General features: G+C 28.5%; 6 protein-coding genes across 15 annotated transcripts; 4 read left to right on the top strand and 2 right to left on the bottom strand.

The window, feature by feature from the left end:
* Positions 1 to 23: 23 nt before the first annotated feature.
* LOC118075020 (venom carboxylesterase-6-like) lies at positions 24 to 2,326 on the bottom strand. The gene is made up of 7 exons (XM_035096601.1): positions 2,048 to 2,326; positions 1,678 to 1,984; positions 1,399 to 1,596; positions 982 to 1,329; positions 551 to 886; positions 370 to 496; positions 24 to 279 (listed from the first exon to the last, which is right to left on the bottom strand). The coding sequence occupies exons 1-7, from the start codon at positions 2,246 to 2,248 to the stop codon at positions 126 to 128; spliced, it is 1,671 nt and encodes a 556-aa protein (XP_034952492.1). The 5' UTR covers positions 2,249 to 2,326; the 3' UTR covers positions 24 to 125.
* A 364-nt stretch (positions 2,327 to 2,690) lies between these two features.
* On the top strand, positions 2,691 to 6,975 carry Taf2 (TATA-box binding protein associated factor 2). The gene is made up of 5 exons (XM_035096589.1): positions 2,691 to 2,831; positions 3,018 to 3,072; positions 3,161 to 3,324; positions 3,399 to 3,615; positions 3,681 to 6,975. The coding sequence occupies exons 1-5, from the start codon at positions 2,788 to 2,790 to the stop codon at positions 6,861 to 6,863; spliced, it is 3,663 nt and encodes a 1,220-aa protein (XP_034952480.1). The 5' UTR covers positions 2,691 to 2,787; the 3' UTR covers positions 6,864 to 6,975.
* A 340-nt stretch (positions 6,976 to 7,315) lies between these two features.
* Positions 7,316 to 10,123, top strand: LOC118074981 (transcription factor E2F5-like). Its single transcript, XM_035096553.1, has 6 exons — positions 7,316 to 7,481; positions 7,889 to 7,998; positions 8,236 to 8,724; positions 8,988 to 9,091; positions 9,162 to 9,206; positions 9,291 to 10,123. The coding sequence occupies exons 1-6, from the start codon at positions 7,374 to 7,376 to the stop codon at positions 9,398 to 9,400; spliced, it is 966 nt and encodes a 321-aa protein (XP_034952444.1). The 5' UTR covers positions 7,316 to 7,373; the 3' UTR covers positions 9,401 to 10,123.
* A 285-nt stretch (positions 10,124 to 10,408) lies between these two features.
* Positions 10,409 to 12,531, top strand: LOC118074986 (mpv17-like protein). 2 transcript variants are annotated; one of them, XM_035096561.1, is made up of 4 exons: positions 10,409 to 10,707; positions 11,289 to 11,564; positions 11,685 to 11,816; positions 11,937 to 12,530. In XM_035096561.1, exons 2-4 carry the CDS (start codon positions 11,301 to 11,303, stop codon positions 12,300 to 12,302), a joined length of 762 nt encoding a protein of 253 aa, XP_034952452.1. In that variant the 5' UTR covers positions 10,409 to 10,707; positions 11,289 to 11,300; the 3' UTR covers positions 12,303 to 12,530. The 2 variants fall into 2 exon arrangements, with proteins under 2 accessions (XP_034952452.1, XP_034952453.1); XM_035096562.1 differs by lacking the exon at positions 10,409 to 10,707 and adding an exon at positions 10,725 to 11,126 and having other exon boundaries at positions 11,937 to 12,531.
* A 240-nt stretch (positions 12,532 to 12,771) lies between these two features.
* Positions 12,772 to 14,375, top strand: Rpb11 (DNA-directed RNA polymerase II subunit RPB11). The gene is made up of 5 exons (XM_035096660.1): positions 12,772 to 13,061; positions 13,135 to 13,224; positions 13,359 to 13,533; positions 13,628 to 13,695; positions 14,333 to 14,375. The coding sequence occupies exons 1-4, from the start codon at positions 13,009 to 13,011 to the stop codon at positions 13,661 to 13,663; spliced, it is 354 nt and encodes a 117-aa protein (XP_034952551.1). The 5' UTR covers positions 12,772 to 13,008; the 3' UTR covers positions 13,664 to 13,695; positions 14,333 to 14,375.
* Positions 13,754 to 27,371, bottom strand: CLIP-190 (Cytoplasmic linker protein 190). 9 transcript variants are annotated; one of them, XM_035096651.1, is made up of 14 exons: positions 27,245 to 27,371; positions 26,651 to 26,806; positions 22,670 to 22,732; positions 21,900 to 22,052; positions 21,584 to 21,769; positions 21,119 to 21,320; positions 20,445 to 20,670; positions 20,187 to 20,234; positions 19,620 to 19,760; positions 19,143 to 19,307; positions 18,865 to 18,885; positions 17,891 to 18,047; positions 14,454 to 17,810; positions 13,754 to 14,365 (listed from the first exon to the last, which is right to left on the bottom strand). In XM_035096651.1, the coding sequence occupies exons 2-14, from the start codon at positions 26,757 to 26,759 to the stop codon at positions 14,319 to 14,321; spliced, it is 4,875 nt and encodes a 1,624-aa protein (XP_034952542.1). In that variant the 5' UTR covers positions 26,760 to 26,806; positions 27,245 to 27,371; the 3' UTR covers positions 13,754 to 14,318. The 9 variants fall into 9 exon arrangements, with proteins under 9 accessions (XP_034952542.1, XP_034952543.1, XP_034952544.1 ...); XM_035096652.1 differs by lacking the exon at positions 27,245 to 27,371 and adding an exon at positions 26,853 to 27,084 and having other exon boundaries at positions 26,651 to 26,790; XM_035096653.1 differs by lacking the exon at positions 27,245 to 27,371 and having other exon boundaries at positions 14,454 to 17,818; positions 17,899 to 18,047; positions 26,651 to 27,085.
* Positions 27,372 to 27,531: the final 160 nt, after the last annotated feature.

Here is a 27,531-nt window from a genome sequence, read left to right as displayed (position 1 = left end):
TTTTTAAACATACTTCAGGAAAAGTTATATTTTTATTTATTGATTTCATTACTTCAAAATTTTTAATATTAATTTATATGATAAATAACTATCAATTTAACATTTACTTTACATGATATGAATATTTATTCATCAAATTCAATGCTTGACCAAAATTTGATATTTCCAAAGTTATCATCAGAATCTAATTGTCGCTGACCAGGACCCCTAATGTGTAGAAAAGTTAATTTTTCTTCAGATGGATCTATCGATTTCCAATTTATTCCAGCATCAGGAACTCTGTAATAATTTACATGTAAATATAATTCATTTTGTACATATTATCTTTTGAAACATGAAAAAGTGAGAAAATTTTAAATTCCAAGATACCCATTAGTAACGTAAGACACCCAAAGATCTAATAATTCTCTTTGCATCATTCGATCATTAGACGTCGTTGTTGGATTTATAGACGCAAACTTAATAACGTAAGCAGCATCATCACCATGTGAAATTCCTGAAAAATATAATCAGTTACTGTTATATCTCTGTTTCTATCTGTATTAAGTACCAAAATTCATATTCTTGCGCATCATAATAGGTCCTAAACTTTCAGCTCCTTTGTATGTAAAATAATAGTAGAAAACTGGCTTATTTATAGACTTAGCCATCAATTTGACAGCTTTGACACTGCCTGCTGTGTAAAAACGATCACCAATCATGTGGATAATCGACCATGCTGTCGTTTTATCTACTGGACTGTCGCCAATGTAATACTTTCTGATCTTTTTGTTTACTTCAATTTGTTTATCAAGAGGAATAGTGTAATTATAATCCAGAATGTGAGGTACCAAAGAATCCCAGCGAGCATCAAGTTCTTTCAATAATATATCATCACCACAGAAATCTATGAAAATAATATTTTATGTTAATAATCACAAAAATATAACTTTACGCAATTGTTTACTGTTTAAAATAATATGCAAAAATTAATTTACTAACCAGCACCAGGGTAGAGCCCTTCTTCAGGTACAACACCAGTAATCCAAGGTGCATCATAAACACCTCCTGTGCTGATAATTTTTTCTGGTGCTTCAGTAATAAACGGTGATTCAGCGGTTTCTTTTTCAATGACCGGACCAAATGGTGTCATTGGATTAAAAAACCAAGGCATAAAATCCATGGCTGCTTTTGCAATGTGTCGAGCTGGACGACTCTTCAGACACATTATCATTTCATCATTATTTGAAGATGGACAACCCACAATTGTTGCAATTTTTTTTGTTTTTTCTGGTGCAGCTTCAGTAATTGCCCAGGGACTCAAAGCAGTGCCACTAAAAGACAATCCCTCTAAAATATAACGAATTTTATGAATCAAGATCATTTTTTATTACTGATGTTATTGTTATAATCACTTACGTCTGAAGAGACCTTTACTAAGAGAACTAAGATAATGATAATGAACACTGACTCCACCAGCACTCAATCCGAAGAGAGTAATTAAATCGGGATTGCCACCAAAATCTTTAATATTTTCTTTCACCCAAGAGATTGCCATACTTTGATCTTTCAGACCCATATTACCTGAGATAAGGTCATCCCCTGTACTCATGAATCCTAAAAATTGATTGTTATTATATAAAAATTGTGAATAAATAATAAAGTTTAAATTAAATACTTGTAAGAAATAATATCAACCTAGAGGTCCAAGACGATAATTGAAGGTAACAAAGATGACATCGCGATCCATAAGAAAGTCTGGACCTGCATATTTGCCGTTTTTAAAATCCATATTCCACTGGAAACCTCCACCATGAATCCACATGATAACTGGTAAGAGTTTTGTAGTTTCGAGAACAGGTTTATAAATATTCAAGTATAAACAGTCTTCTGATCCAATAATTTTTTCTTTTGCATCAAGAGGATGATGAATGAATTGCATGCATGGAGATCCCGTTTTAGTTGCAACTATATCTCCAAGCCATGGTTTAATTTTCTGAGGTGGCTAGATATCAGAAAAATAGTAATAAATTAATTTGAAATAAAACAATAAAAAACAAATAATTACTCTGAATCGAAGGTCCCCGATTGGTGGTTGAGCAAAAGGAATTCCTTCATATGCTTCGTATTTTCTTCCATTTGATGAAAAATCATAAAACCCTCTGATTCCGCCTAATGAAGTTTTTATTTTTGGATTATCAGATAACTCTTCAGCACTCAAACCTACAATTACTAGCAGTAGAAGATAGTAAAACCAAATATCATTCATCTTGAAAATGAGTTCTACCAAAGATTTGAATTTATACTAAAATATTTATAGTGTTTACAATATTCAGAGAAATATGGATTGTAGTTATCATGTTATGTTTGACTCTATTGACCTTTTTGATATCCCATCTTTATAATTTGTTACTATTTGAACGCTAATGTAAACGATACAGATAGCATTGTTATTTTTTTCCTATTGATAAGTTATTTTTGTTTGTAAAAATCAAGACGATTATATTTTAATGAATTGATTTAGCTTTACATTTATTGAGTAAGTTATATTATTTTTTATTGACATCATTTTACTTAGAATATAAGATAAAGAAAATTTAAAAGTTCCCTCCGTCGCGAACTCTATCGATATATCGAATGAATGCACTACAATCGATATAGGTTTCTATGTGACTCTCGATTTACGTTATGAAAACAACAGTCAGAGCGGCCAGAGCTGAATAAGGAGCTTAATATTTCTAACCTGTCAAGTTTATTTACATTGTATTATTGTAATTTAATATTTTTAAATCTAAATATTAATGAAAAATGAAGAAAGAACGAACGGCTGATAATTGCCGGCCTTTTAAATTATAAGTATTCTATAAATGAGTAGTAAAATTATTGTGAACATAAATAAAACCATTTAATATTCCAAAAAATCCAGTTTAAAGTTCATTTGGAATTTTCGGAGTATTAGATATTTAGATAATTAATTTTTCAATTATATGATATTTGAGCAAATATAAGCTAACTGCTTTTCCATTTCGTATATTTACAGCTCATCAAATACTTAGTCTCACAGGCATCAGTTTTCAACGAAAAAGTATTATTGTGAGTAGCTACTTATTGAAGAAATTTTTTTAGTAATGATCAACTTTCATGTATTATTTCTACGTTATCAATGATTATCTTTCTGTAGGGATTTGTAGAACTAACTATTGTTCCACTCAGAGATAATCTTAGGATTATTAAATTAAATGCACGACAATGTAGGATATATCGAGTGTGCTTGAACGATAGCTTTGAAGTTCCTTTTCAATACTTTGACCCATTTTTAGATATTTGCCAAGGAGATGGCAAACAGTGAGTAATAACAAATATTGTTATTAGGAAATTTTTATGATAGATTTAGCCTGCATAAATTAATTATATTGTAGGAGATCTTTGGATTTTTTCTCCAATTTACACTTGGCAGCAGCTCAGAAAGTGGATCCTGATAACAATGCAGGTGAACTGGTTATTCAAGTACCTCCTGATGCAGCTCATCTTATTGGAGAAGGAAGAAGCTTGAGAATAGGGATAGAATTTTCGCTTGAACAGCCTCAAGGTGGTGTTCATTTCGTTGTGCCTAATTGCGAAGGAACTTTAGCTGAGGTATAGTTTTAGTATTATAAAATCTTGAAAATTATTTATTGAATTGTGCTCATGTTTTATTATAGAAAGGTGCACATATGTATACTTATAGTTATGAAAATTCATCGAGGCTGTGGTTTCCATGTGTTGATAGTTTCGCTGAACCTTGTACATGGAAGTTAGAATTTACTGTTGACGACTCTATGACAGCAGTGTCTTGTGGTGATTTAGTAGAAATTGTATATACTCCAGATATGAGAAGAAAAACTTTTCATTATGTTCTAAATGTACCCGCTTGTGCTCCAAATATCGCATTAGCTGTTGGACCATTCGAAATTTTTGTTGATCCATATATGCATGAAGTTACGCATTTTTGCCTTCCACAACTTCTGCCATCCCTTAAGGTTTCCGCAAAATACATGCATGAAGCATTTGAATTTTACGAAGAAACTTTATCTAATAGATATCCATATTCCTGTTATAAACAAGTGTTCGTTGATGAAATTGATGAAGATATCAATGCTTATGCTACGATGAGTATTTTAAATACAAATTTATTACATTCTACTCCAATTATCGATCAAGTTTATATTACTAAAAAAGCTATGGCTCAAGCAGTAGCTGAACAATTTTTTGGATGTTTTATATCAATGCAAAACTGGTCAGATTTTTGGCTTCCAAAAGGAATTGCAACGTATTTAACTGGATTATATGCCAAAAAATGTTTTGGAAATAATGAATATCGTGAATGGATTCAATCAGAATTACAAGAAGTAGTAAAGTATGAAGAACAGTTTGGAGGTATTATATTAGATCCTTCTCAGCCTCCTGCACCACTTCCAATAGCTGCAAATACTCCAGCACCAGCACCTCGAGCTCCAGACCCTGGATTTTACTTTCCTATACGGAATCTTCACACAATGTCACCAAAGTATATAGAAGTACTCCGAAAAAAAGCTCATCTTGTCATCAGAATGTTAGAGAATCGAATAGGTCAAGAACTACTGCTTCAAGTATTCAATAAACAGTTATCTTTAGCATCTAATGCTGCTCAACAAAAAATTGACTCAGGTTTGTGGTCTCATATGTTGATCAGTACAAATGTGTTTGCTAAAGCAATATTTACAGTGACTGGAAAAGATATGGCTGTATTTATTGATCAATGGGTTCGTACTGGAGGTCATGCAAAATTTAGTTTGAGTTTTGTTTTCAATCGCAAACGTAATACAGTCGAGTTAGAAATCCGTCAAGATACAACTAATCAGCGTGGTATCAGAAAATATGTCGGACCACTTTTGGTAAATATTCAAGAATTGGATGGAACATTTAAACACACTTTACAAATTGAAGGTACTGTAGCAAAGGCAGATATTACATGTCATAGTAAAAGTCGAAGAAATAAAAAAAAGAAAATTCCACTTTGTACTGGAGAAGAAGTTGATATGGACCTTTCTGCAATGGACGATTCTCCAGTGTTGTGGATCAGATTGGACCCGGATATTACTTTAATGAGAGCAGTACAAATAGAACAACCTGATTATCAATGGCAATATCAGTTAAGGCACGAAAGAGATGTAATCGCTCAGCTAGAAGCCATTGAAGCTCTTCAAAATCATCCAACACCAGCCACACGCTTGGCGTTAACTGACACCATCGAAAATGAGCATTGTTATTATAAAGTGAGGTTGAGAGCAGCTCATTGTCTTACGAAAGTCGCAAATGCAATGCTGGCAACTTGGGCCGGGCCTCCTGCAATGTTGGCAATATTTAGAAAACTTTATGGATCAGCTTCATGTAGAAGAATTATTAAACAAAATAATTTTTCTAATTTTCAACATTATTTTTTACAAAAAACAATTCCTGTAGCAATGGCTGGTTTGAGAAATGTCCACGGTATCTGTCCTCCTGAAGTTTTATCGTTTTTAATGGACTTATTTAAATATAATGATAACAGCAAAAATAGATATTCTGATAATTATTACCGAGCTGCTCTAATAGAAGCTTTAGGAGCTACCGTTACTCCTGTAATAACTGTTCAACAAGGTACTGCTATCACTGCTGAATCTTTATCAGTTGACACTAAAGCTATTCTTGAAGAAGTTACAAGACATTTAAACTTGGAGAAACTTTTACCTTGCTATAAATATACCGTCAGCGTAGCTTGTCTTAAGGTAATTAGAATTTTACAAAAATTCGGCCATCTTCCGAGTAATTCGCATTTATTTAAAGCTTATGCAGCTTATGGTCAATTTATTGATGTCAGATTAGCTGCTTTAGAAGCTTTGGTTGACTTCACAAGAATTGATGGTAAATGGGAAGATTTGGAATTTTTATTAGATATGGCAGAAACAGATCCGCATCCTGGAGTTCGTCACAGATTAGTTAGGTTGATGGTAGAAAATCCTCCATTTGAAAAGTTTAATAAACATCGATTAGATCAACCAGAGTTAGTAGATCGCATCTGGAATTTGATTAATGGAATGTTATCTCATGACTCTAAATTGAGATGTGATTTTGTTGATTTATATTATACGTTATATGGAATTAAAAGACCTTTATGTTTACCAATTCCTGAACTTGCAGGTCTTATGAAACCTAAAAAAGTTACTCCAACTTCTCCTGTCAAAGAAGAGTCTCCAAAACCAGTGAAAACTGTAAATCATTTAAAGCCTGAAGTGATTGATGTAGAAGTTCCTGGTCCTAGTGGAGTCAAAAGGAAAGCTTCTCCTACACGTGAATCAATTCCTGGATCTATAAGTACTCCAGATCATAACCAGGACATTAAAAAAATTAAACAACAAAATCATGATAATCGAGAAATGACTGGAGATGGTAAAGTTAAGACTGAATATTACAGTGACAATTCAGCGTCACTGCCAGGGTTGATGGGAACAGCTGGCCCTGTTGGATTTGAACCAGGAATGTTTAAGAAGGAACCAGATGAGCATAAACAAAAAGGAGATACTTCTGGTAAAGGTAAAAAGAAGAAAAAGGACAAAAAGAAACATAAGCATAAGCATAAACATAAGCATGATCATAAACATGGTAAAGATAAAGAGAAGAAAGATAAAGATAAAAAAGATAAAGAAAAATGCAAAGACAAAGAAAAAGAGAAAGACAAAGATAAAGAAAAGGATAAGGATAAAGAAAAAGAAAATACAAATCTTAAAATAAAAGAAGAAACATTATCATCAACAAGTTCGACGCCAAGTCCTGAACCATCAACTTCCAATTATGAATATCTATATCCTTTTCCATTTTCAAAATAATTTTAATGCTTCATGAAAAGGAATTATGAAAGGCAACAATCTATTATTGTACATATATTTTCAAAAATTTTTTTTATATTTATTGGAATTTTGTAAATTTAAAATTCTATTGATTGTACTGTAAAAAACATTGATAAATGAAATAGTATCCTAAATGAAAAAATTGAAAAATATAATAAAAATAATTTTATACTGATCATTTGTCTTAATTATTTTTAATAATTCGGTTATTAAGTTTTAATCAATATTCTTAACAATAACATAGTAGAAAAAAATATTATTTATTTACCACCTAAAAAGGTAAATAAAGTGGCCTAAAATCATTATAATTTGAAACATTTTTGTTTGAAATTCGTTAAATTCTTTATTGTAATTTCAAATACGGAAACATGAATAGATGTTAAATAAAAATCCGCCTTTAGTGGCGCGCGATAGCGTTCAAGCTGTTGCGCCAATTTCGAAGATTATCATAGAGCTTTTCAAAATTTTGACAACGGTTCTACAAATATAATGGCAGACAATCAGCAAAGTAGATTTGAGAAATCTTTGGGTTTATTGACTACACGGTTTGTTTCACTTCTTCAAAAAGCAAAAGATGGTGTATTAGATCTGAAAGTGGTAAGTATTTTAATATTGATTTAAGTTAAAGCACTTGTTAACATCAAGCTTGATAGGTTAAGCTACTACGCGGGGATGGAAAAAAGAACACGCCATTTATTTTCCTTGCGGGAATTTTGAAACAAAATAATATTTAGCAATTTGTATCAATTAGGACCAATAACAAGATCATATTTCTTTTTGTAAATATGCTTAGGAACTGAAAAATGATGTAAAAAAAATTTCTAACCCTAATTTCGAGTACTTCTAACCAAAACAAAAACATTTTACATAACCTATGCTGATGTCATCAGTTACATTGTAATGTTTTATCACATATTATTAATATAAAGCAGTAATCAAATTTCTATTTCATTATTAAATCATTCCATAATTCGTCTTAAAATTTTTATCATTAATTATTACAGGCTGCCGATTTATTAGAGGTACGTCAAAAAAGACGTATATATGACATTACGAATGTTTTGGAAGGAATTGGACTCATTGAAAAGAAAAGTAAAAATAGTATCCAATGGAAGTAAGTCGAAATATTTGCTAAAATAACTTTTATTTAATAACGTATCTGATACTGAATAAAAGAATCTGAACACAATCTTTTATATCATTTAATTATTTGAAAAACATACAATTGGCAAGAATTTTGTCATTTTAAAAAATCTATCTTTCAAATTGGTCTTCAGAAATTAACAAACAGAATAATTAGAAATTAATAAACAGAATAATTTTACCTATCGAAAATTTTTAATTTTCAAAGGGGTGCAGGACCAGGATGCAACAGTCAAGAAGTTGGGGCAAAACTTGGAGATTTAAAAGAAGAATTGAGGCAATTGGAGGAGCATGAACAGCTTCTTGATACCCACATGCAGTGGATACAACAGAGTATAAAAAATATTGAAAGTGATATAAAAAATCGACGATATGCCTATGTAACATATGAAGATATAAAAGAACAATATCCAAATGAATTTGTTTTGCTTGTACAAGCACCACCAGAAACAGTTTTAAAAGTACCAAACCTTGAAAAAATAGAAGAAAATGAAACAAGAAATGTGAATTATGAAATGTTCTTAAAGAGTCCGTCAGGAGAAATAAAAGTATTTATGGTTCAGCCACTTTTAGCTGAAACGTATGATACAAAGATGTTAGAACAAAGATTAGAAGAATCAGAAGTGAAAGGAATCAAAAGGGAGAATTCAGAGAGTGAAAATAAAGATGATTCCAAGCCAAAGAGAAAGTTGTCTAGGTAATTTTTTTTACATTACTTAAATTATTTGTCTTAAACGTGCTCAAATCGCATCATAAACTGTAAGTTTAAGTTTATCGTCTGCATTGAGCATAGATAAATGGTTGGTATACTATCGGGGACAAATGAGCGTGATGAATAGCTTCATTAGTTTGGAATGTACCATACACATTTTTACACTTCAATCGAATTACCAATAGTAATAATTTACTGACTTAATTTTTACAATTTGTTATTTGTATCATGTGTTTTTCTTTTCGCAGATTATCGAAAAGTAGTGCAAAGCGTGATTCACTATCAGATGACGAAGAAACCGAAGATACCGATTTATTAGATGCTAAAATATTACTCAACGATTTTACCTCAAGTAAGAATATTCATTTATTAATGTTATGTTATCATCAATATTTCATAATAAAATTTGTTTTTTTTTTTAGAACTTCAATCAGATTCTAGTTTGCTCGATGAATTTTATTCAGATTGTAAGTATTTGATAGAATAAGTACTGTTAGATTTTGTAATTGTTTGATGTATTTTTTAAATTTATTTTTTTTTTTTTTTGACAGTCTGTGGCCCGTTAATAAGTTTAAGTCCACCACCAAGTGAAAAAGATTTTCACTTCAACCTTAGTGATCACGAAGGAGTACTTGATTTGTTTGATATTACAGCTCAATGAATATTGTTCGAAGATAATTATTTAATTAATAATTTACACTATTGACGTAGCTATTTTATTGACATTCTACAATGTGGTTAAAAGTGAATTTGGTTGCACGAAGAAATTTAGTGTTTGATATTTCATAAATGATATGATGCAAGAGAATTGGTTAGAATTGTAAGTGGAGAATGGTCTCGTTGAAAGGAATAAATATTCAATCGTTTTTGGACTTATTATTGACATTTCATATCATCTTGAGGTTCGCTATGTTATCAATTGTGACCAAATTGATATATTAACAATTATAAGTTGAATATAAAATTATAAAACTTGTGAAAGGTGTTTATATTTTTTCTCAATGATAATGACAAAATAACACTTCTTCACAAGAACAAGGGAACATCAATCATAGAAATATTATAATTTTTGTCATTTTTTGGGTAGAAAAATGAAAAATATTCCAGAAATTATCAACTAATTTAATAGTGACAAGAACGGAATAAAAAAAAACTTTTTAAAGACTATGTAAAATAATGATTGAAATTACGTTTATTGAGACAAAGTATTCATTTCTTGAGTAAATGAATATCATAATGATTTATTTGTATACGGTGTTTTTGTTGTCATAAATAGAGGTACCTGTAGATGTTTTTAATAGATATGATAATTTGTCATTGTAACAATAAAGCCATTTTGTAAGGATCTAATGCATAATTAAAATCAAACTCACTGATAATTTAATTTAATGATAGTTATTAAATAATTAATTTTGCTTTATTTGTAAAATTCTATCTGTCATCTGAAGTATGATTATAATGATTAAAATTGCATTAAATTTCGAATGCATCAATACTGTTTTTAATTTAATTAATTTCTCCAGTAAATTGAATAATTGAAAATAATTAAAGTACAGTTTTACGCGGGGAATTTGAATATTCGCATTACGCGCGTGCGTTAATTTGTTGCGTAAAAGTGTAATGATCAATAGGGTAAAAAAAATCATTGAAGTTCTAGCTGATTCAAGGTTAGACAAGAATGGAATCATTCGGTTTCGTCACAATCTAAGAGTGACGCGTGTGCTACACTAGTTGTTTGCCAAAATACACATTAGAGCACAATGTCATTGTATTTGTGAATAATATCCCCATGATTTTATTAAAAATAAAAGTTCTAATATCAACTGTCAAATTATTTGAAAGCGTGGGACAATCGTGGATAAATTTAAACGTCCCGCGTGGGAAACTAAGTAAAATCAGCTGATTAAAAGGAAAAAAAAACGACAACAATAATAATCGAACAACAAATACTAAGTGTACAAAGTACAGGTGAGGAAAAATGAAATATAAATATATATTTTAGCTGGAAAGACCAGAAGTCAAGATATAAATTTATCGCTGTTAACTGTCATAAAACATTAGTTACATCACAGCCACGTTTTATCAATACATTTTGAAAGAATACACGATTTTTAGTATTCTTTATCATTTAATATAATTTTTTCTCAGAACAAACTCACAAAGAAATGTTAATTATATTTTTATTTGGAAACTTTATGTGTCATTGTTAACTGATAGTGTTTTCGAGAAACATTTTTATCAATAAATCCAATAATTATACTTATAACGTTAATTTATAATCAGATAACGTGGTAAAATTGATATAATTATGTAGGATTATTTAAATTTCCTTGTACTGTAAAACCAGGAAACGACAAAGAAGTATATTATTTATTAAATAAATTAATGTAAGTAGTTATTAACTATTGACTATTTTGTTGTTGACATGATAAAAACAAGAATGTATTGATAAGTTTAACAGAGTGATTTGATTTTGTTAGAAAAATATTACATTTTCAATATATCAGATAAAAAAGTCGATTTTCTAATAAAAAATTTTATTTTTTCAGCAACACTAAAGAATGAAGTCAAGATTTATTTTAGTGAGATTGAGCGAATTTTCGCGGCGATATCCTATTGTACGTGGAATGGCTAGTTACACAGTCATTTGGCCAACAGCTTGTTTATTGCAACAAAAAATAGCTGGAAAAGAAAAATTAGATTATATGCAAGCATTGAGGTTTAGTATTTATGGAGGATTCTTTGTAGGTCCTACACTATATGCTTGGCTCAAAATTGCTACATATTTATGGCCAAAAGCCAATTTGAGATCTGCCATCACTAAGGTAAAAAAAATTTTTATTACATTTTTTAACAAATTTCTTCATTATTTTAAGATAAAATTATATTAGAAACTTTTTTCTTGATTCATTCATATGTGAATGAACTTTTTGTTTATGTATTAGGCACTAGTAGAACAAGTATCTTATGGTCCTGCTGCAATCTGTTGCTTTTTCTTTGGTATCAACCTCTTAGAAATGAAACCAGTGTCTGTGTGTATAGATGAGGTCAAAAACAAATTTTATCCTACTTGGAAAGTAAGTATTGAAAATATTAATTTTGAAAAATGATTTATTTCAATAAAGTGATGTTTGATTCAAAATATTTATTACTTATTCAATTATCCATCAATTAATTAATGTTATTTGTTGTTCCAGATTGGGGTGTTTGTCTGGCCAGTGCTACAGACAATAAATTTCGTCTTCATTCCCGAACGAAATCGAGTTGTTTACGTTAGTTTTTGTAGTTTAGCATGGACTTCAATTTTATCATATGTAAAATCGTTAGAGACATCACAATTAAAAGGAGGCAAAATTTTACTCAAAGACCCATCATCATCACCATCACCATCGCCACCACCACCACCACCACCATCACTACCATCACTACCATCATCATCATCATCATCATCATCATCATCATCATCATCACAATCATCATCGTCGTCAATAGATGCAAAAAGCCAAAGTATTGATAAGTCCCAAAATACCTCTAAAACCAAAATTCTGTCTGTACTACAATGATGATAATGTTTTTTAGAGTTAATCTATTACTAGCAAATTTTTCAGAACCTGTTTAAATATTCATTTTTTATTTATATCATTTTTAATATATGTATAATTAGAATTAAATTGTTATTGATGCTCTTAATGATTGGGAAAGCATCGAGAATTTATTGCGTAGCAGTATTTTTTATATAATTTTCATTGATAATCATAGATATTGGTTTTCAAAGAGCTAAAGTTTATTTAATATACATACTACTTACTTTTGACTAAATTCAATTTACATATATTTTCATTATTTCTAATATTATTAACTGTAAATAATGTATTTGTTAAGGTAAATTATTAAATTTGTTATGAGAATTAAATTACTTAAGAATATTGTTAAAAAAATTGGATAGTACAATATTTGAAAGTATTTGTCAAGTTGAATGTGATATTGACGTGTAATAACGAACTGTTATTGACAATAAAATAATGTAAACAATCACTTCAGTAAAAAATGAGTTTTTTTTAAAAAAGAGCTCGAATATCAGAAATTCATATTTTGCGCGTTAGATTTTTAGCGCTCTCTGTGTTTTTTTAATTGAAAAAGTGTATTTCGTTCAGGTTATGTGCGATTGTTGCAGTTTGTTGTTTTTGTGTACATTAATTACCGCTTTCAACATTTTTTAAATTGATTTTTGATATTTTGGGTAGTATAAAATAATCAATTTGATAGAAAATGAATGCACCACCAACCTTCGAATCATTCCTTCTTTATGAAGGAGAGAAAAAGTAATTATTGTGATTTTACCCGCTGATTCTTTGAAACTTTTTAACCTCAAGTCTAATTAATTTTTATTTTCAGAATTATAAAAGAACAAGATACAAAAGTTCCTAATGCTGCTATATTTACAGTGAACAAAGAAGACCATACTCTTGGAAACATGATTAGAAAGTAAGCAGTATCAAATCTTGGACATTTAATTCATGGAGTCACATGCGCTTCAATTGACAACATGTTCTTGTTGTAAAAAAATTATTAGTCTATTTTGAATACTTCTGTTAATATTGGATTAATTACTTTTTCAGTCAACTATTGAAAGATCCTCACGTTTTATTCGCCGGCTATAAAGTTCCTCATCCCTTGGAGCATAAATTTGTGATAAGAATTCAGACAACATCTGATTATACACCTCATGAAGCCTTCATGCACGCTATTACGGATTTAATTGCTGAGTTGTCGCTCTTTGAAGAAAGATTTAAGGTAATTATTTTTTTATTTATTAATTCTTTTTAACAAATGAATTGTTTAAATTCTGTTACAAATAATACTGTAAAATTATATTCTATTTTTTTAGGATGCAATAAAAGAAAAGAAAGAAGGATTAGATTAAACAGGATTAAGGAATAATTATAATGTAAATAGGTAAATAAAATAAGATATTAAGTTAAAAAACTTTTCATTTATATTAAATTTTCATAAATCTCATTGCATCGAATAATTTATTGGCAAAAATGTATTTTGTGCTTTTTCGAGCCATTTTGAGCAGATTTAACTAATTATGTGTAATAATAAAAAACAATTCTAATTGATTTCCTATGTACATTTAAATTGTAATAAATATTAAATATATCATTCTGGTCATTATAACCTTTAGGCAAGCTGATATTTGCAATTATATATATATATTTATATATCAATATATATATAAATATATCAGTTCTTTACTATATTTGCAATATTGAGTTAAATATGATAATTTTTTGAAGGCAATAATATCAGGCTTAATAAAAAAAAATGTAGCGATCTACGCTTTAATGTCAAGAAGTAATTTTTCGAAAGAAGAACAAAGAATTAGTATTTGAAGAAATTCCATTCCTTTCTGACTGTAAATTATCTATGTAAATTTCAACTACAAAGGAAGACTTGTGTAGTAAGGATAATTTTTCGAATTTCCTGTACAAAAATATACTTTGAACATTTAACAAACTATTTTTCTTATATATCTTATAATTGAAATCAAAAAATTGAAAGAATTTTATCTTCGGTTAAAATGTTTCAGCGTCGTCACAGTCTGCAGTATCATGTCCAAACACTGAAAAGAGAAAATTTTTTGATTAATAAATTTTTTTGAAATCAATTATATATTATTGGGTATTTCAATATTATTCAAAAATACTTACTTTCACAATTTTCACAATAAGGTCTGTCGACAGGAGGCTTTTTAGATTTTTTTAAAGGTTTTTCATCTTCCAAATCTTGAGCTTGTTTAGGACAATCCTCAGTTTCATGAAGATCAAATTGATCACAAATATCACAGAACATTCTTGGTGGAGCAGCCTTTTTTTCTATAGTATTTCTGCTATAATCGTCAGCTTCATTAGCTGGCACTCCCATTTCTAATACCTCAATTTTACATAATAATTTCTCATTTTTTTGTTGCATATCAACAATCACTGAGTTTAAAAAGTTCACTTGGCTTTTTAACATCTCATTATCTTCTATCATTTTAGCAAATTCAGATTCATCTCCAGAGTTTACTTGATTATTAGAATTATCACTCACAATCTTAGGAATTTTTGAGTTGATTTCATTAGTATTTTTGTTGTTCTCTATCAACGTTTTTGATTCTTCTAATGCTTGATTCAATTTAGCTGTCAATTGTTTATTTTCTTTTTCCAACTGATTTTGGTTCTCTTGTAATAACCACGATTCTTTTTTCATTTTATTAAGTTCTTCTTCAAGTATCTGTCTGTCTTTTTCAACTTTTTCTTCATTTTTTTTAACGGAGCCTAACAATTCTGCTATTCTTTCTTCAGCTTCTTTAATATATTTTTCTAAAGATGTTTTAATAGCGTGTAAATTTTTATTTTCATTTACAACTTCTGCTAATTGTTCTTCTCTGGCTGCTTTTTCATTCATTAATATCTCTTTTTCTTTTTTCATTGATTCGATCATCTGATTAATAGTATTGATGATATCATTGCTTTTACTTAATTCACCTCTTAATGCCGTGAGTTCATTATTAATATCTGACTCACGAGCATTCATAGTAGCTAATCTTTCTGTCAATCTTTCCTCGTTGATTTTTATCTCATTTTCTAGTTCTTTAATCTTCTCTATCGATGCTTCATGTGAAGATTGGGCTAGTATTCTGTATTCCTCTAATTTTTTGGCCTCCATCATACTCTTGCTTAATTGTTCTTGGTTCTGAATGTGTTCTTTTTGAAGATTAGTCAATTCTAATTCCATTTCTTCTTGCTTCTTTTTTGAGATTTCACATTGAGTTTTAAACTCTTCGATTTTCTTTTCATAATTATTTTTCTCAATTTCTGATTGTTTTACTTCTTCTTGTAGATTTTTTAGCTTATGTTCAAAATCATTTATTAACTGTCTCTTAGCTGCTTCTGAATGAATAAGCTGTTCTCTAGCTGCAGAAAGTTCTATAGAAGCTTCAGACTTATTACTTTCAAGGCTTGAATTTGAAGCTGCAAGTTGGGCAAGACTTTCATTGTATTTATCAGTTATATTTTGGATTTCTACATTTTTTTCTTCTTTCTCTTTTCTAATTTCTTCAATTTTAACTTCTAAGCTCGTTATATGGCTCTTATTTTCTATGTTTAATATTTCTAATTTTTGTTTTTCTTCTTCAGCAGAAAACAATCGCTGGTTCAGCTGTTCTATAGATTTTTCACTAGATAGTTTTTCATTTAATAATTTTTCATGATTTTCTTTTAATACTTTCATTTCTTCATAAAGATCATTGAGCTTTTGTTCTACCTTATCAGCGTGATTCTGAAGTGTACTGACTTTTTCTTCACTAGAACTCGTTAATGAAGAATATTTTTCATTGATACTCGACAAATTATCTTCAGCAGTCTTCAGCTTTTTCACTAAATCATCAATAGTTTGATCTTTATTTTTTATTTGTTCAGATAGAAGCTCTGCTGTTTTATTGATTTCAATCAACTCTTGTTCTTTCACTTTTAGAGAATTTATTTCCGCTGTTAATTCTTCTTTACACTTCGTTTGAACGTCTAATTGATCTCGTAAATCTCCAGATTCTGATCTTAATTGCTCTACCAACAGATTCACAGCTTTTAAATCTTCTTCAGCACAGTTCAGTTTTGCTTCTGATGATGTTATTGAATTTTCCAATTCATAAACCCGTTCTCGAAGTGAATCTATTTCTTTTTCTTTTAATCTCAAATCTTCGTTATATTTAAGTAACTGTTCTGATGAATCTGTTGATGTACTTATCACACTTGCTATTTCTGTTTCTAGTTTTGTTTTTTGTTCTGTTAGTTGCCCAATTTTTTCTTCCGCATGAGTTATCTTTTGATTTAATTCTGCAATGTTGACTTCGTACATTCTGAGTTCACTCTCAAGATTTGTCTTTGTTTGCTCAGATAAAGTGATTCCATCCTTCAGTTCTGAAGTTTTCTCCAGCAAACTATTTATTTCTTCATCTTTAGTTGCCAACAAAGCTTTCAATTCTACTACTTCTTGTTCTAAATTACTTATACGGGTAGATTTAGCAGAAATATCAGCATTAATTTCTAAAATCGATCGACTTTTTTCTTCTAATTTACTTTCGAAGCTTTCAATAAGGCCTTTGATTTCTGCATCCATGGTATTTTGAAGCTCAACTAATTCAGTTTCTTTCATCTTTAAATCAGTTTTGAGCTTTTCTAACTGAGCAGCGAAACTTTCTGAACTATTTTGAAGCGATGTAAGCGATTCTTGAAGTTTAAGCTTTTCTTCTAAAATTGATGCTGTTTCTTTATTACTAAGACTTTTTAAGGTATCAATTTGCCTTTTTAGTTCTTCATTCATTTCTTCAGCGAGCTTAAGTTCTTTGTTCAATTCTTCTATCTGTTCTATAGCTTTTTGTAACGCGTCATCTTTACTCAAAGATGCGTTTTCTTGATTTGCAATTTTTTTTAAAAGATTTTCTATTTCCAGTGAATTCTCTTCCAATTTATGACTCAGTTCTTGAATTTTTTTATCTTTTTCTCCCAGTTGTAACTGTAATTTTGATGAAAGTTCACTAATTTGAGCTTCATTTGTTGTTTTTAATTGCGCTAATATTGTCTTCTGTGACTCCGTATGCTTCATTGTTTCTATTTCAAGTTCTTTTATTTTTTCTTGAATTATTGAATTTTTTTCTTCAATTATTTTTTGATAATTCGTCATTATTGATTCTTTTTCTTTTTCATTTTCTTGAATAATTTTATCCATCATTTCTTTCAATCTTTCTGTCTCTTTTTTCATCATTTCAGCATCTTCATCCCGTTCTTTAACAATTTTATCTACTAATAATGTTTTCTCATCTAGATTTTTTTTTAATTCTTCGTAATCTTTTTTCAGATCCGATTCTTGATTTTTAGAAGTCACACTTTCATGTTCTTTAAAAGTTATTTTTTCTTCCAAAGCTTTAATTTGATTTTTGTACTCTTCTAAAAGATCATTGCGTTCAAGAATTTGTTTTTCTAAAGTTATTTTGGCTTCTTCAAGACACCAATTACGATTTTGTAATTCTAAAAATGAATGATAATTAATTTCAATTGATTAACTGTAATATATTCTTTGTTGTTATAAACTTATCTTCATTGCTTACCTAAAAATTCAGTTTTTTCGTTTTTTAATTTCGTTAATTCTTCTTCCAATTCAAATAATCTAGTGCTATCTCGTTCGAGTTGAATTACTCGTTCACGTTCTTCTGATAATTCCTTCTCTAGTTCCTTGATTTTATTTTCATTTAATGTGTTAATGACCTAGGATAAATATAAATACTGCTAGATAAAAGGCATTTTTCTATCGACACTTCTAACATAGACACACCTCATATGAGCACGTTACAAATGATTATTACTATGATATAAACACATAAATGAATAAAAAGTTTATTACACAAAATCAAATATTAACAAAAAGAAGAACATTTGGAACATAATATTAATATAAAATTATTATTTAACCCAAACCAATAAAAAGATTACAAAATGCACAGTAAACTGATATACTGAAAGTATATTATTATTGAAATGAAAATGTTAAATTTTAAAATGAATGAACAGTTTATAATAAAATAAATTAATGAACTAATAACAATCAATTAATAATAAAGATAAATAAATCTTAAGTTAAAACAGTTAACACCATTGAACACAAACAGTATTACATGAATAAACAATTAACATTATTAGATTATTGGTTATTAGTTATTAAGATCTGTCATTTGTTAAAACTTTCGCTTAATTAACAAAACATTTTTTAATAATATTAAATAGATTTTTTTAGTTAGTTTTTCAAAGAAATCATGTCAATTTTAGCTTTTGACAGCAAAAAGCTTAGAGCCCTTGATTATCAGTAATTTGGAAGCTACTAAATGTTATGTTCAATAAATAATCCAAATTTTTGTCCTTTTTAGAAAAAAATTTTTTGTTTGATATGCTTCTTTATATTTGTGTATAGAATAAAATGCAGTCAGATTTTTCTAGTGTTAAAAATTAGTAAAAGGGCAGTGCAAGCGGTGCAGAAACACAGCGTCAACATCCCCCCGGAGAACAAATTCTTCTTCAAAATACTTACACTTTGCTCGGTTCTCTCTTTCTGAAATGTGAACAAAAAAATAGAATAAAGTGTGTGTTTATTTCGTTAGCTAAGCTCCTATATTCCTATACTTATTATTCGTAATATCCTGATATGCATTTGGTGATATTAAAAAAAATATATATTATTTTTACGTAATTCGAGATTTAAATCAATTGACCATCACCAGAAAGCAAGAAATATTTTTTTCTGGGTAATATATAAATAGATTTTGGGAAATTATTTAATTAAAAATTTAAATAAATAATTTATTGCACCTGAATATCCTCCTTGGTAAAAGATTCCTCCTCAAATCGAAATTGTAAATCTTCAGTTTTCTGTTTCTCTTCATCTAACTGTGTTGTTAATTGATTTTTTTCTTCTAAGAGTTTTTCTAAAGCTGATTGAGCTTCAAGGACGGTTTTTTCCATTTCTTCTCGATACTACATTAAAACAGGGTAGAAAAGTTATTTGTTAGTAATCAGTCGAAATGCTTCAATAAAATTTATGAATAACTTAATATGTCGATCATAATAAATGTCGTAAGAAATGTCTACATTATTCTATTTTTAATTTTCAACCAATTTTAAAATTTGGATTAAAACAAAATAACGAATAAATCATTTCATATCTGACAATTAAATGTCAATTTCAATTTATTTAATTATTAATTTATTTTTATTTACAGATTTATTATTTCAATGAGTAACTTTTATTGTTTTTACTGGAGAAACCCCTACATTGAAGATATCTACCTTATCATATTCCTTTTGAAGCTTAGCAATTTTCTGCTCTGCTTGATCTGCTTGAGTAGCAGCTTTAGTTACTCTTTCTCGTTCAAGATCTCTTTCTTTTCTTAACATTTCTATTTCTTGCTGTTTTTCTTTTAACATCTCCTGTAAGCATTTTGAGATGTTTAAGATTATCAACATTAATGGAAGAGAGAATAAAAGGAAACTACACCGGATATAAATCAATGGGAGTAAGAAATGTATATTTTAAATTGAGCAAAAAAAAATAGAAAAATAGATACATAGTTTATTTTTTAGAAATAGGCCATGAGAAACGCTTATTTTTATTGTCTTTGTACATAACATTTTTTAATTTGTTTAATAAGTAATTCTACGATCAACATAATTAATCTACACATTCATTTACAAGCAAAAATAAATAATACTACAACAAATTTGTACAATAAATTAACAATTTCCATATTATATAAATATATTAAAGCTAAATAATTACTGATGACACAAAACTACATACATACTAAAAGAGGGAAGGAAAAAATGTTTAATGGATTTAAGTGATTAGTGTCTCACCTGTAATGAGCTTGAACGAGTGGGCGTTGTAGTACGTAAGCCTGTTTTCTGCAATATTAGATATTAAAAAAAAAAGAAAAAAATAGTACTTTGGCCATGCAGCAATAAACTAAATTGTACATGCATATAATAAAATCCACCCAATTAGGTAGTCAGCTATACAATAAATTTGTAAATACATCATCGAAGTATTGATATACTTGATAATTTGTATAAATAAATGAATCTGAAGCTTCACTCCGGCATTACGAATCTTACCCTTGCAGTGGATGATGTTCCTTTGGTAGCTATACTTGTTGCAGTACTTGCCATGCTTGATAATGAAGCTAAAGATTCTCTTGATCCTGTTTTACGGATTGATGAATTTAATGCTGCTCCAGATGGCTTGTGAACCACGCATATTGATGGTCTTTTACTTGATGGTGAACGGGACACTTTATGTACCGGAGCAAACAGACCATGCTTTGGTCTACATTCAAAGTACCTAAAGGGATTTTGGAGTCATTTGCTTTGTTTTATTTTCTATGCAATGATAAAAATTATTTTTGGTCAACCAACAATACGTTAAGCTTTCGTGTGATACAATTGACATGAATTTACAGTAATCTTTGTAAATTTCACAAGTTTTTATGTAAACTATTGTATTAAATTATTTTTTAAATAACAATTGAAACAAAATAACGAGATAAATAGATAAACAAACTAAACTTAGTACAGAAAAATCAGGTTAAATACTGTATTGATCAAATAATCAACTTATTTAGAGTTTGCTCTAAAATTTCATTTTCGTTTATACATAATTTATTTATTAACTAAAAAAATGTTGGCTTAGAAATCAATTTTAAACCTTAGTTGTTTATTTATCAACTCAATCCTATTTAATCTCTTATAACTTAAAATATTGCTGGCCTGAAAGCAGAAAAATATTAAACCTTTTGCCAGCAACCGATCCATCATTTTTACCAACAGGATCATCTAATTCAACTCCACACCATTCTCCAGCTGCAAATTCAGTTTCACCCATAAACCTGAGGATGCCAGTTTTACTTCCTTGGCTTGAGGAAACAATAACACGATCTCCAATCTTGATATCTCGATGAATGGCCGAAGAAGAAAGACTCGTTGTTGAAGCATCTAAATAATAATATAAAATAGTTCTTGTTGTTTACTTGTAGAATTGAGTTTATAATTCACTCCATTGTTTTTACTACGTATTTTATTTATTAGTAGAACAATAAAATAAACACAATAGCAAGCATAATTGAAGTTTAAATAATATAGGATCAGGAAGATTGAAGTGTCATTAATGATTAATTAAAATCTAATTCTACAGAAAGCAGTGCAAGTTTTTCTATTCTTCTACGGGCGACGATAAGAGTGCTTGTAGCGATCCTTACTTAATGAAGGAGATAGAGATTTATTGAGGCGTCCTTCAGGGCTAATGGGACTTTTTGCACCATTCGGTGATTGAAATTGAACATCGAGAAGTGGTTGACGAGTAAGACGAGTAAGGCGAGAGAAAATTCCATGCTTTGGAGCACACTGAAAGTAACGAGAGCCTGCTACTGAACCATCATTTTTTCCTAAAAAAATAAAATAATGTTAATAAATTGTTCAATTTTACAATATGTGTAATAAAAAATAATTAAATTAAAATTTTGTTGAAATATTAAAGTATTTTATAAAATAAATAAATTGTAAATAAATGATTACCGATTGGTTCATCCAGGACTACTCCAGCCCAATCTCCAGGGGCAAACTGAGTTTCGCCAATGTAAGCGATAGATCCTGGTTTTGTTCCGCCAACCCATACTCGATCTCCAATAATAAAACTGTCTGTATCCTCCGTTAGTACGACACTAGTATCTGAATAACAATGAAGTGTAATGTGCAAAATGGCTGTTTTTTTTTTAATATTAAAATAAATGCTGTAAATAATAATTTATTCTTTATCCAATTATTATTTTCTATGATTATGATACATTATTCTGATTATTTATTAAATTTTGATTGGTTTTGTTAGAAAAATTATTATAGCCTACCTGATTTATCAATTTCCAGAATTGTGTTAAATTTATTATTTGTTTATTTATTTTATTTTTAATTTAAAAAATTTAATTTTTTATAATATTTATAATTATAAGAAATTAAAAGCAACGTTTTGAAGAAAATTTTGACCATACATAATTTTAAATAATTATTAAAAAGTAATAAATTAACTTATTATTTTAGTATGAATTACCCCAAATTAAAGATCTTAGGTAGCACTAAATAATAATGAATATTTACACCACATTGAAAACTATTATACCTTATGTTATGTTTAATGATAGTTCAAACATAAAATGCTAGTATACATTCAGGATTGTTTGTAACATACTTCAGTATGAATAAAAAATGGAAACAAGTGTTGTATCACAAAGAGAAAATTTATGTAAATTGAGTTAATTAACGAATAGTAAAGCATACAATCAAGTACTTACCGTCATGACGATATGTAGATCCAGGTCTGCGAATTGGATTCTCGTAAATAGGCTCCATGGAATCTGGAAAGCATGCAATAACAAGGGAAAAACGTATTGAAAACTACTAAAAGCAAACTCAACGGACAAAAATGAAAACAAGAGTTAGGTGGGGACTTGACTGTCAATTAACTCTCTATTAGATACTCTCGAGATGGTGTTAAATGAAGCGGACAGTTGCATTATTTCTTCGATAATTATATTATCGATTTGATCTGATCTCTTTTGCCGGAAGTCAAACACAATTATTGGTCTTGCCTCAAATGTTAAGTTACATAAATCAGTGACTATTAATGTCATTAATGCTTTGATTCAGCTGCTTTAGGTTCCCTCGGGGACGAATAATTTTATGTTTCAATGAAACGTATATGCTGTAATTGTCATTTAAATAAAGAGTATTGTAATCTTTATGATCTGAAATGATTGAGTGTCATAAACAAAAACTTTGTGTGGGTTGATGGGAAAAAAATGTGCATGACATCCGTATATACTTTATTATAAGATCTCTTGGTTTACTCTTGGTGATTAGTAATTAATGAATATTATTCGTGGGTGTGGTTAATGTAATGCCGCCAAGAAGTAGGTTTACTTGGCGTGGGTAGAACCTTGTCTTGTATATGAGATGGAAAGCCGATTAGACGACTACTAGAATTCAATTAAATACATGAGATTAAACAAAGAATTCCTTGTCCTATGACTCTAGAGGAAAATGAAAATATTCTACATTTAATTATGTTTTTCTTTAACAAAGCTCATCATCATTAAGGTTGATTATCTTTTTTAGCAACGACATCATCATTTATTTACTTTATAAATATCATCTTTTTTAAAATGTCCAACAAAGAAATTATATCATCTAAATATTTTGATGAAGAAAGATAAATTTTTTTTTGAGAATATATTATATAGTTATATTGTAATGAAATAAGAATTTTAAAGAAATAAATTATATAATTGGTTTGTTTTGAATTATTGGTTAAAAAAACAATGAGGAAGCTAAAAGATGACGTATGGATAAAATTTTTAATATCAATGTCAGGATTAAAATTTATAATTGAAGTTCGATCCATCAATGAAATTTAAATAAATTATTTCTTTCTTTAAATATGATATCATTTATGAGAATTTATTGTTGATAAATTCCAAAAGGAACCAGTGTATTACTCAGATGTTGGGTAAAAAGCATTAATTTGTTTCAATAAATATTTTGTTGCTCAAGTAGGAATTTTTTTGTTATATGTATACTGGAAATATTGAATTGTAAATATACGTAAACATCACTTAGAATAATTATACAATAAAAGAGAAATATTTATTTTTAATAGTTTATAAGGAAATCTAGTGATGAGTCAAAAATAATCATTATATTTCTTATTCTGATTCGAATTAAGAAATAACAAAAAAGTAATCAACTCTATAAATGATTTATATTGACAGAAGTTTTTTTTTGTAAAAACAAAAAATGTTAGTATTCATCAAAAATATTATGTATTAATAACTCAATATGAACGATAATGAATTAGAATATTTAAGATAAGGTCAAAATAATTAATTAAGATGAGAATAAATTTATTGATGGCTAAAATTAATCATTTAATAATAATAAGATTCATAGAAATGATTGATTATTAATTACTGTTGCTAATTAATAGATTTATCAATCTATTATAAATTTCCAATAACTCAGAACTATTTCAAATTTAATTTAAAAAAAAAAAGCAATCTTCAATGCATGTTCTTTATGGCAAATTGATTAGACATGCTAATTATTCGTACCTTATTTAAAATTAAAGTAGTAAGGAAATCTTTTGTCAGAACACCATTATGGATTTCTTTAGAAAACTTATCTCAACTCTATCAATGGATTGCTGGCCATGAACAAAAATATTCATTCATTAAAATATTAAAAAAACAAAATGTTTTAAAAGACCTATATTTTGATCCCAAAAAACTAATGGCCTTCTTTTTCCCTTTTCTTTAAACATTTTCATTTGTTTGTATTCTAGTCGTTTCAATGTGAATGCCATTTATGGGAGGCGCGGGTTCACTGAAAGAATTCTCAAGCTTGCGAAATCGAGAATTACGTCAACTTGGAATAATCATTATGTACGTAAACCACAAATTATCTCATGTTTGTGAAAAATAAAACAATGGTTATTATTATGAGAAATTGGAGTTTTATGAGTCTAATCCTTTTCATCTCATTAATAATTCGTTTTCATTTATTTGCAATGATTGATGATTGTTGATAACAGCAAGTAAAATATATTTCATGCATTAACTTATCAAAATGCCATAAATTTATTTTATCAACATGGTTTCATGTCAATTTATCTTTGTCGCCGTGTTTTATCCAATAAATGATTAATTACATCTATAATCCTACTAAATGCATTAATAAAGTAAAATAAAAAAGTTATTCAGCTAATGTAAATCATATGTAAATATCAAAAGAATACTATTTTTATTCTCAACATCTAGTTTCATGTTCCACATTATCGTCTTTGATGACAAACACGAAATTCAAGACGTATTGAAATAAAACTCCAACATATAGGAGAATAAATAAACGTGAGACAATAAAGACATAGATTATTGTATTGCATCAAGTGCAAATTGTACTGTTGGAGTACTAATTTTCATTTCTACTTGTTTAACTCCACTTCTAATGTAGATATATAGCTTCAACAAGGGTACTTTAACAAATAAGGCAAGATTCTTTTTCACTATCTAGGATTGTTGATTACTTTTAGCTATAATATAAATGCTGTTTGACTAAAGAGTAATTTATAACTTTAAATAGATCAGTAGGATAAGAATGCTATCAAACTGTTTTTAGAAACACTTGAAAAGGTATGGCTTACCATTAAATGAATTGGAACAATTATTTTAGTATTTAAAAAATTAATTACACTCAATAGGAATATCCACATTATTAACAACAAAAGATTAGTATAATATTATTAATTTGCATTTAAAAATATGTTTTATAAAAGTTTTTTTTTGGAAAAAGTTAAAAATACTTAACAGATAATTTTTTTTTCAGTTAACATTCCTTAAGGATGATTTTACTTATTCAAATTAAAGATTAAATTTAATGAATTGCTGAAAAATTTTTCTAGCACTAGAAAACTATCTTGAAAAAACCTTCAAAGAAGTAGTATGTAGTAAAATTTGAGTAAAATTACTTGAAATAACAACACTATTTTAAATTCTTTTACAAAATTTCTAAAAAAATATTCATTGATACAAGAACAAATCAAATCAATGAAAAATATACTCAAATGAAAATGTAACTAATAAATTAAAAAATTATCTAAACAATAGGTTTGTTTTGAATTCTAGAAAGTTCAAGATGAATTGTTGATGAAGATATTTACCAATATAAGAAGAAGGATGCTTCTCAACGAAAGTCAGAATATCAACTTGTACGAACTGGACAAGATTTGAACTTGCTCTTCACTTGTAGGCGGTTAATCGGCCACTCAGACAACATACGAGCATCAAAGAGAGCTCGTAGAGGTCCAGATTTAAGAGAAGGGGCAATTCCTTATACAGAAGACACGCTCAATCATTTCATTACTCACCAGTGATCATTTGGACCAGCATAGTTTAGTCTCCAACACTTGAAGACCACAATTAGACAAGTATTTGTGTGGTTGTTTCAATATTTATTTTGCACTTAAGTTTTAACATCGCGAATTTTAATATTCACGTTAAGAATATTGTGAAATAAACGTTGAAATATTTGTGTAGAAAAAAATAGTTATGGTTAAGATGATCTTTGTTGTTATTAGTGAATTGGTTGATGATTTATGTATTTCACAAACATTTTACAAACCTTCGACATGAATGAGTTTTAATTTGAATATTAATTCATAAATATACAATAAATATCTTAGATCATTACTGTTATCCAAGAAAAAGTTTGGAAAAACTTACTCATTAATGGTTTTGGTGATGACGGTGGTACTGCTGGTTTCGGTGGAACTGTACAGCAAGGCCGGCCGATTTTAGACGGCAGTCTTAAACCTGATGCTTTATCTGACATTTTTCTTCTTCTTTATTCTTGTTTTATCACACTTCACACATAGAATACTACTAATCAAGGTTATGAAATATTAGATTTTAGTTTTATTATTACCTTCAATGCAAAAAAGCAACATGTTGAGTAAAAAAAATCATGTAGAAATTTTTTTTTTTCAAATAAAACCGTTATTCCCGTAAAATTAATTCTTTTTACACTGTGATTACTCAATTGATGCTGATCAAAACTTCAAGATGTTTTAAAAATAAATGATGATGAGTTGTTGCAATTTAACGGATTTTAAAATAGAAAGTATTAGCATACAAATTAATTAGCAACTGATAAAAGTAGTTAATATTAACAGAATTATTTTTTAATTCTACAATAGTGTAAGATTCGTGGTTGAAAAATATTTTAATATGCTAAAATAAAAGGACGAAATAAAAACTGAAATTTGATAACAGGTTAGGTACCATTGTTGATAAAATAATTAAAAAAACAAATCCAACCTTGTTATAATATTAATTCTAGGTAAATTAACTTTATTATTTATTAGGATTTCACATAATCACTGTATTTTAAATATCACTTTCACAATAAAGGCACAAAGTTGAAATAAAATTCACATTTGTTCTGATTGACAGAATAATATTCTCGATATGATTTGTATGCAGCGAAATCTGTGTTATCGATTACATCTTTGCAAATAAAGTCAAAACTCAACAGGTGGCACCTCTGATATGTGCTACTGTTTGGTTATTCAAATTGTCTACAATCATAATTAAATTGAATTAAT

The sequence above is a fragment of the Chelonus insularis genome, unplaced genomic scaffold (genome assembly GCF_013357705.1).
Source record: "Chelonus insularis isolate UGA/USDA-ARS -01 unplaced genomic scaffold, ASM1335770v1 contig_144_pilon, whole genome shotgun sequence".
Taxonomy (NCBI): domain Eukaryota; kingdom Metazoa; phylum Arthropoda; class Insecta; order Hymenoptera; family Braconidae; genus Chelonus; species Chelonus insularis.
This window is presented reverse-complemented; position numbering and strand designations above follow the sequence as displayed.

Excerpts from the sequence above, each read along its gene's own strand:
- Rpb11 (XM_035096660.1), top strand. The coding sequence starts at position 13,009 with ATGAATGCACCACCAACCTTCGAATCATTCCTTCTTTATGAAGGAGAG. Across the intron at positions 13,062-13,134 it reads CTTTATGAAGGAGAGAAAAA|AATTATAAAAGAACAAGATA; the intron begins GTAATTATTGTG and ends TTTTATTTTCAG. Across the intron at positions 13,534-13,627 it reads TCTTTGAAGAAAGATTTAAG|GATGCAATAAAAGAAAAGAA; the intron begins GTAATTATTTTT and ends CTATTTTTTTAG.
- CLIP-190 (XM_035096651.1), bottom strand. The coding sequence starts at position 26,759 with ATGTCAGATAAAGCATCAGGTTTAAGACTGCCGTCTAAAATCGGCCGG. Across the intron at positions 18,886-19,142 it reads TTACCAAGGAGGATATTCAG|AAAGAGAGAACCGAGCAAAG; the intron begins GTGCAATAAATT and ends TTCACATTTCAG. Across the intron at positions 18,048-18,864 it reads AAGAGAGAACCGAGCAAAGT|GTCATTAACACATTAAATGA; the intron begins GTAAGTATTTTG and ends TATTTATCCTAG.
- LOC118074981 (XM_035096553.1), top strand. The coding sequence starts at position 7,374 with ATGGCAGACAATCAGCAAAGTAGATTTGAGAAATCTTTGGGTTTATTG. Across the intron at positions 7,999-8,235 it reads AAAAATAGTATCCAATGGAA|GGGTGCAGGACCAGGATGCA; the intron begins GTAAGTCGAAAT and ends TAATTTTCAAAG. Across the intron at positions 9,207-9,290 it reads CGATGAATTTTATTCAGATT|TCTGTGGCCCGTTAATAAGT; the intron begins GTAAGTATTTGA and ends TTTTTTTGACAG.
- LOC118074986 (XM_035096562.1), top strand. The coding sequence starts at position 11,301 with ATGAAGTCAAGATTTATTTTAGTGAGATTGAGCGAATTTTCGCGGCGA. Across the intron at positions 11,565-11,684 it reads TGAGATCTGCCATCACTAAG|GCACTAGTAGAACAAGTATC; the intron begins GTAAAAAAAATT and ends TTTATGTATTAG. Across the intron at positions 11,817-11,936 it reads AATTTTATCCTACTTGGAAA|ATTGGGGTGTTTGTCTGGCC; the intron begins GTAAGTATTGAA and ends TTGTTGTTCCAG.
- LOC118075020 (XM_035096601.1), bottom strand. The coding sequence starts at position 2,248 with ATGAATGATATTTGGTTTTACTATCTTCTACTGCTAGTAATTGTAGGT. Across the intron at positions 887-981 it reads AGGGCTCTACCCTGGTGCTG|ATTTCTGTGGTGATGATATA; the intron begins GTTAGTAAATTA and ends TTATTTTCATAG. Across the intron at positions 280-369 it reads GTGTCTTACGTTACTAATGG|AGTTCCTGATGCTGGAATAA; the intron begins GTATCTTGGAAT and ends AAATTATTACAG.
- Taf2 (XM_035096589.1), top strand. The coding sequence starts at position 2,788 with ATGAAGAAAGAACGAACGGCTGATAATTGCCGGCCTTTTAAATT. Across the intron at positions 2,832-3,017 it reads AATTGCCGGCCTTTTAAATT|AGCTCATCAAATACTTAGTC; the intron begins ATAAGTATTCTA and ends TCGTATATTTAC. Across the intron at positions 3,616-3,680 it reads GCGAAGGAACTTTAGCTGAG|AAAGGTGCACATATGTATAC; the intron begins GTATAGTTTTAG and ends GTTTTATTATAG.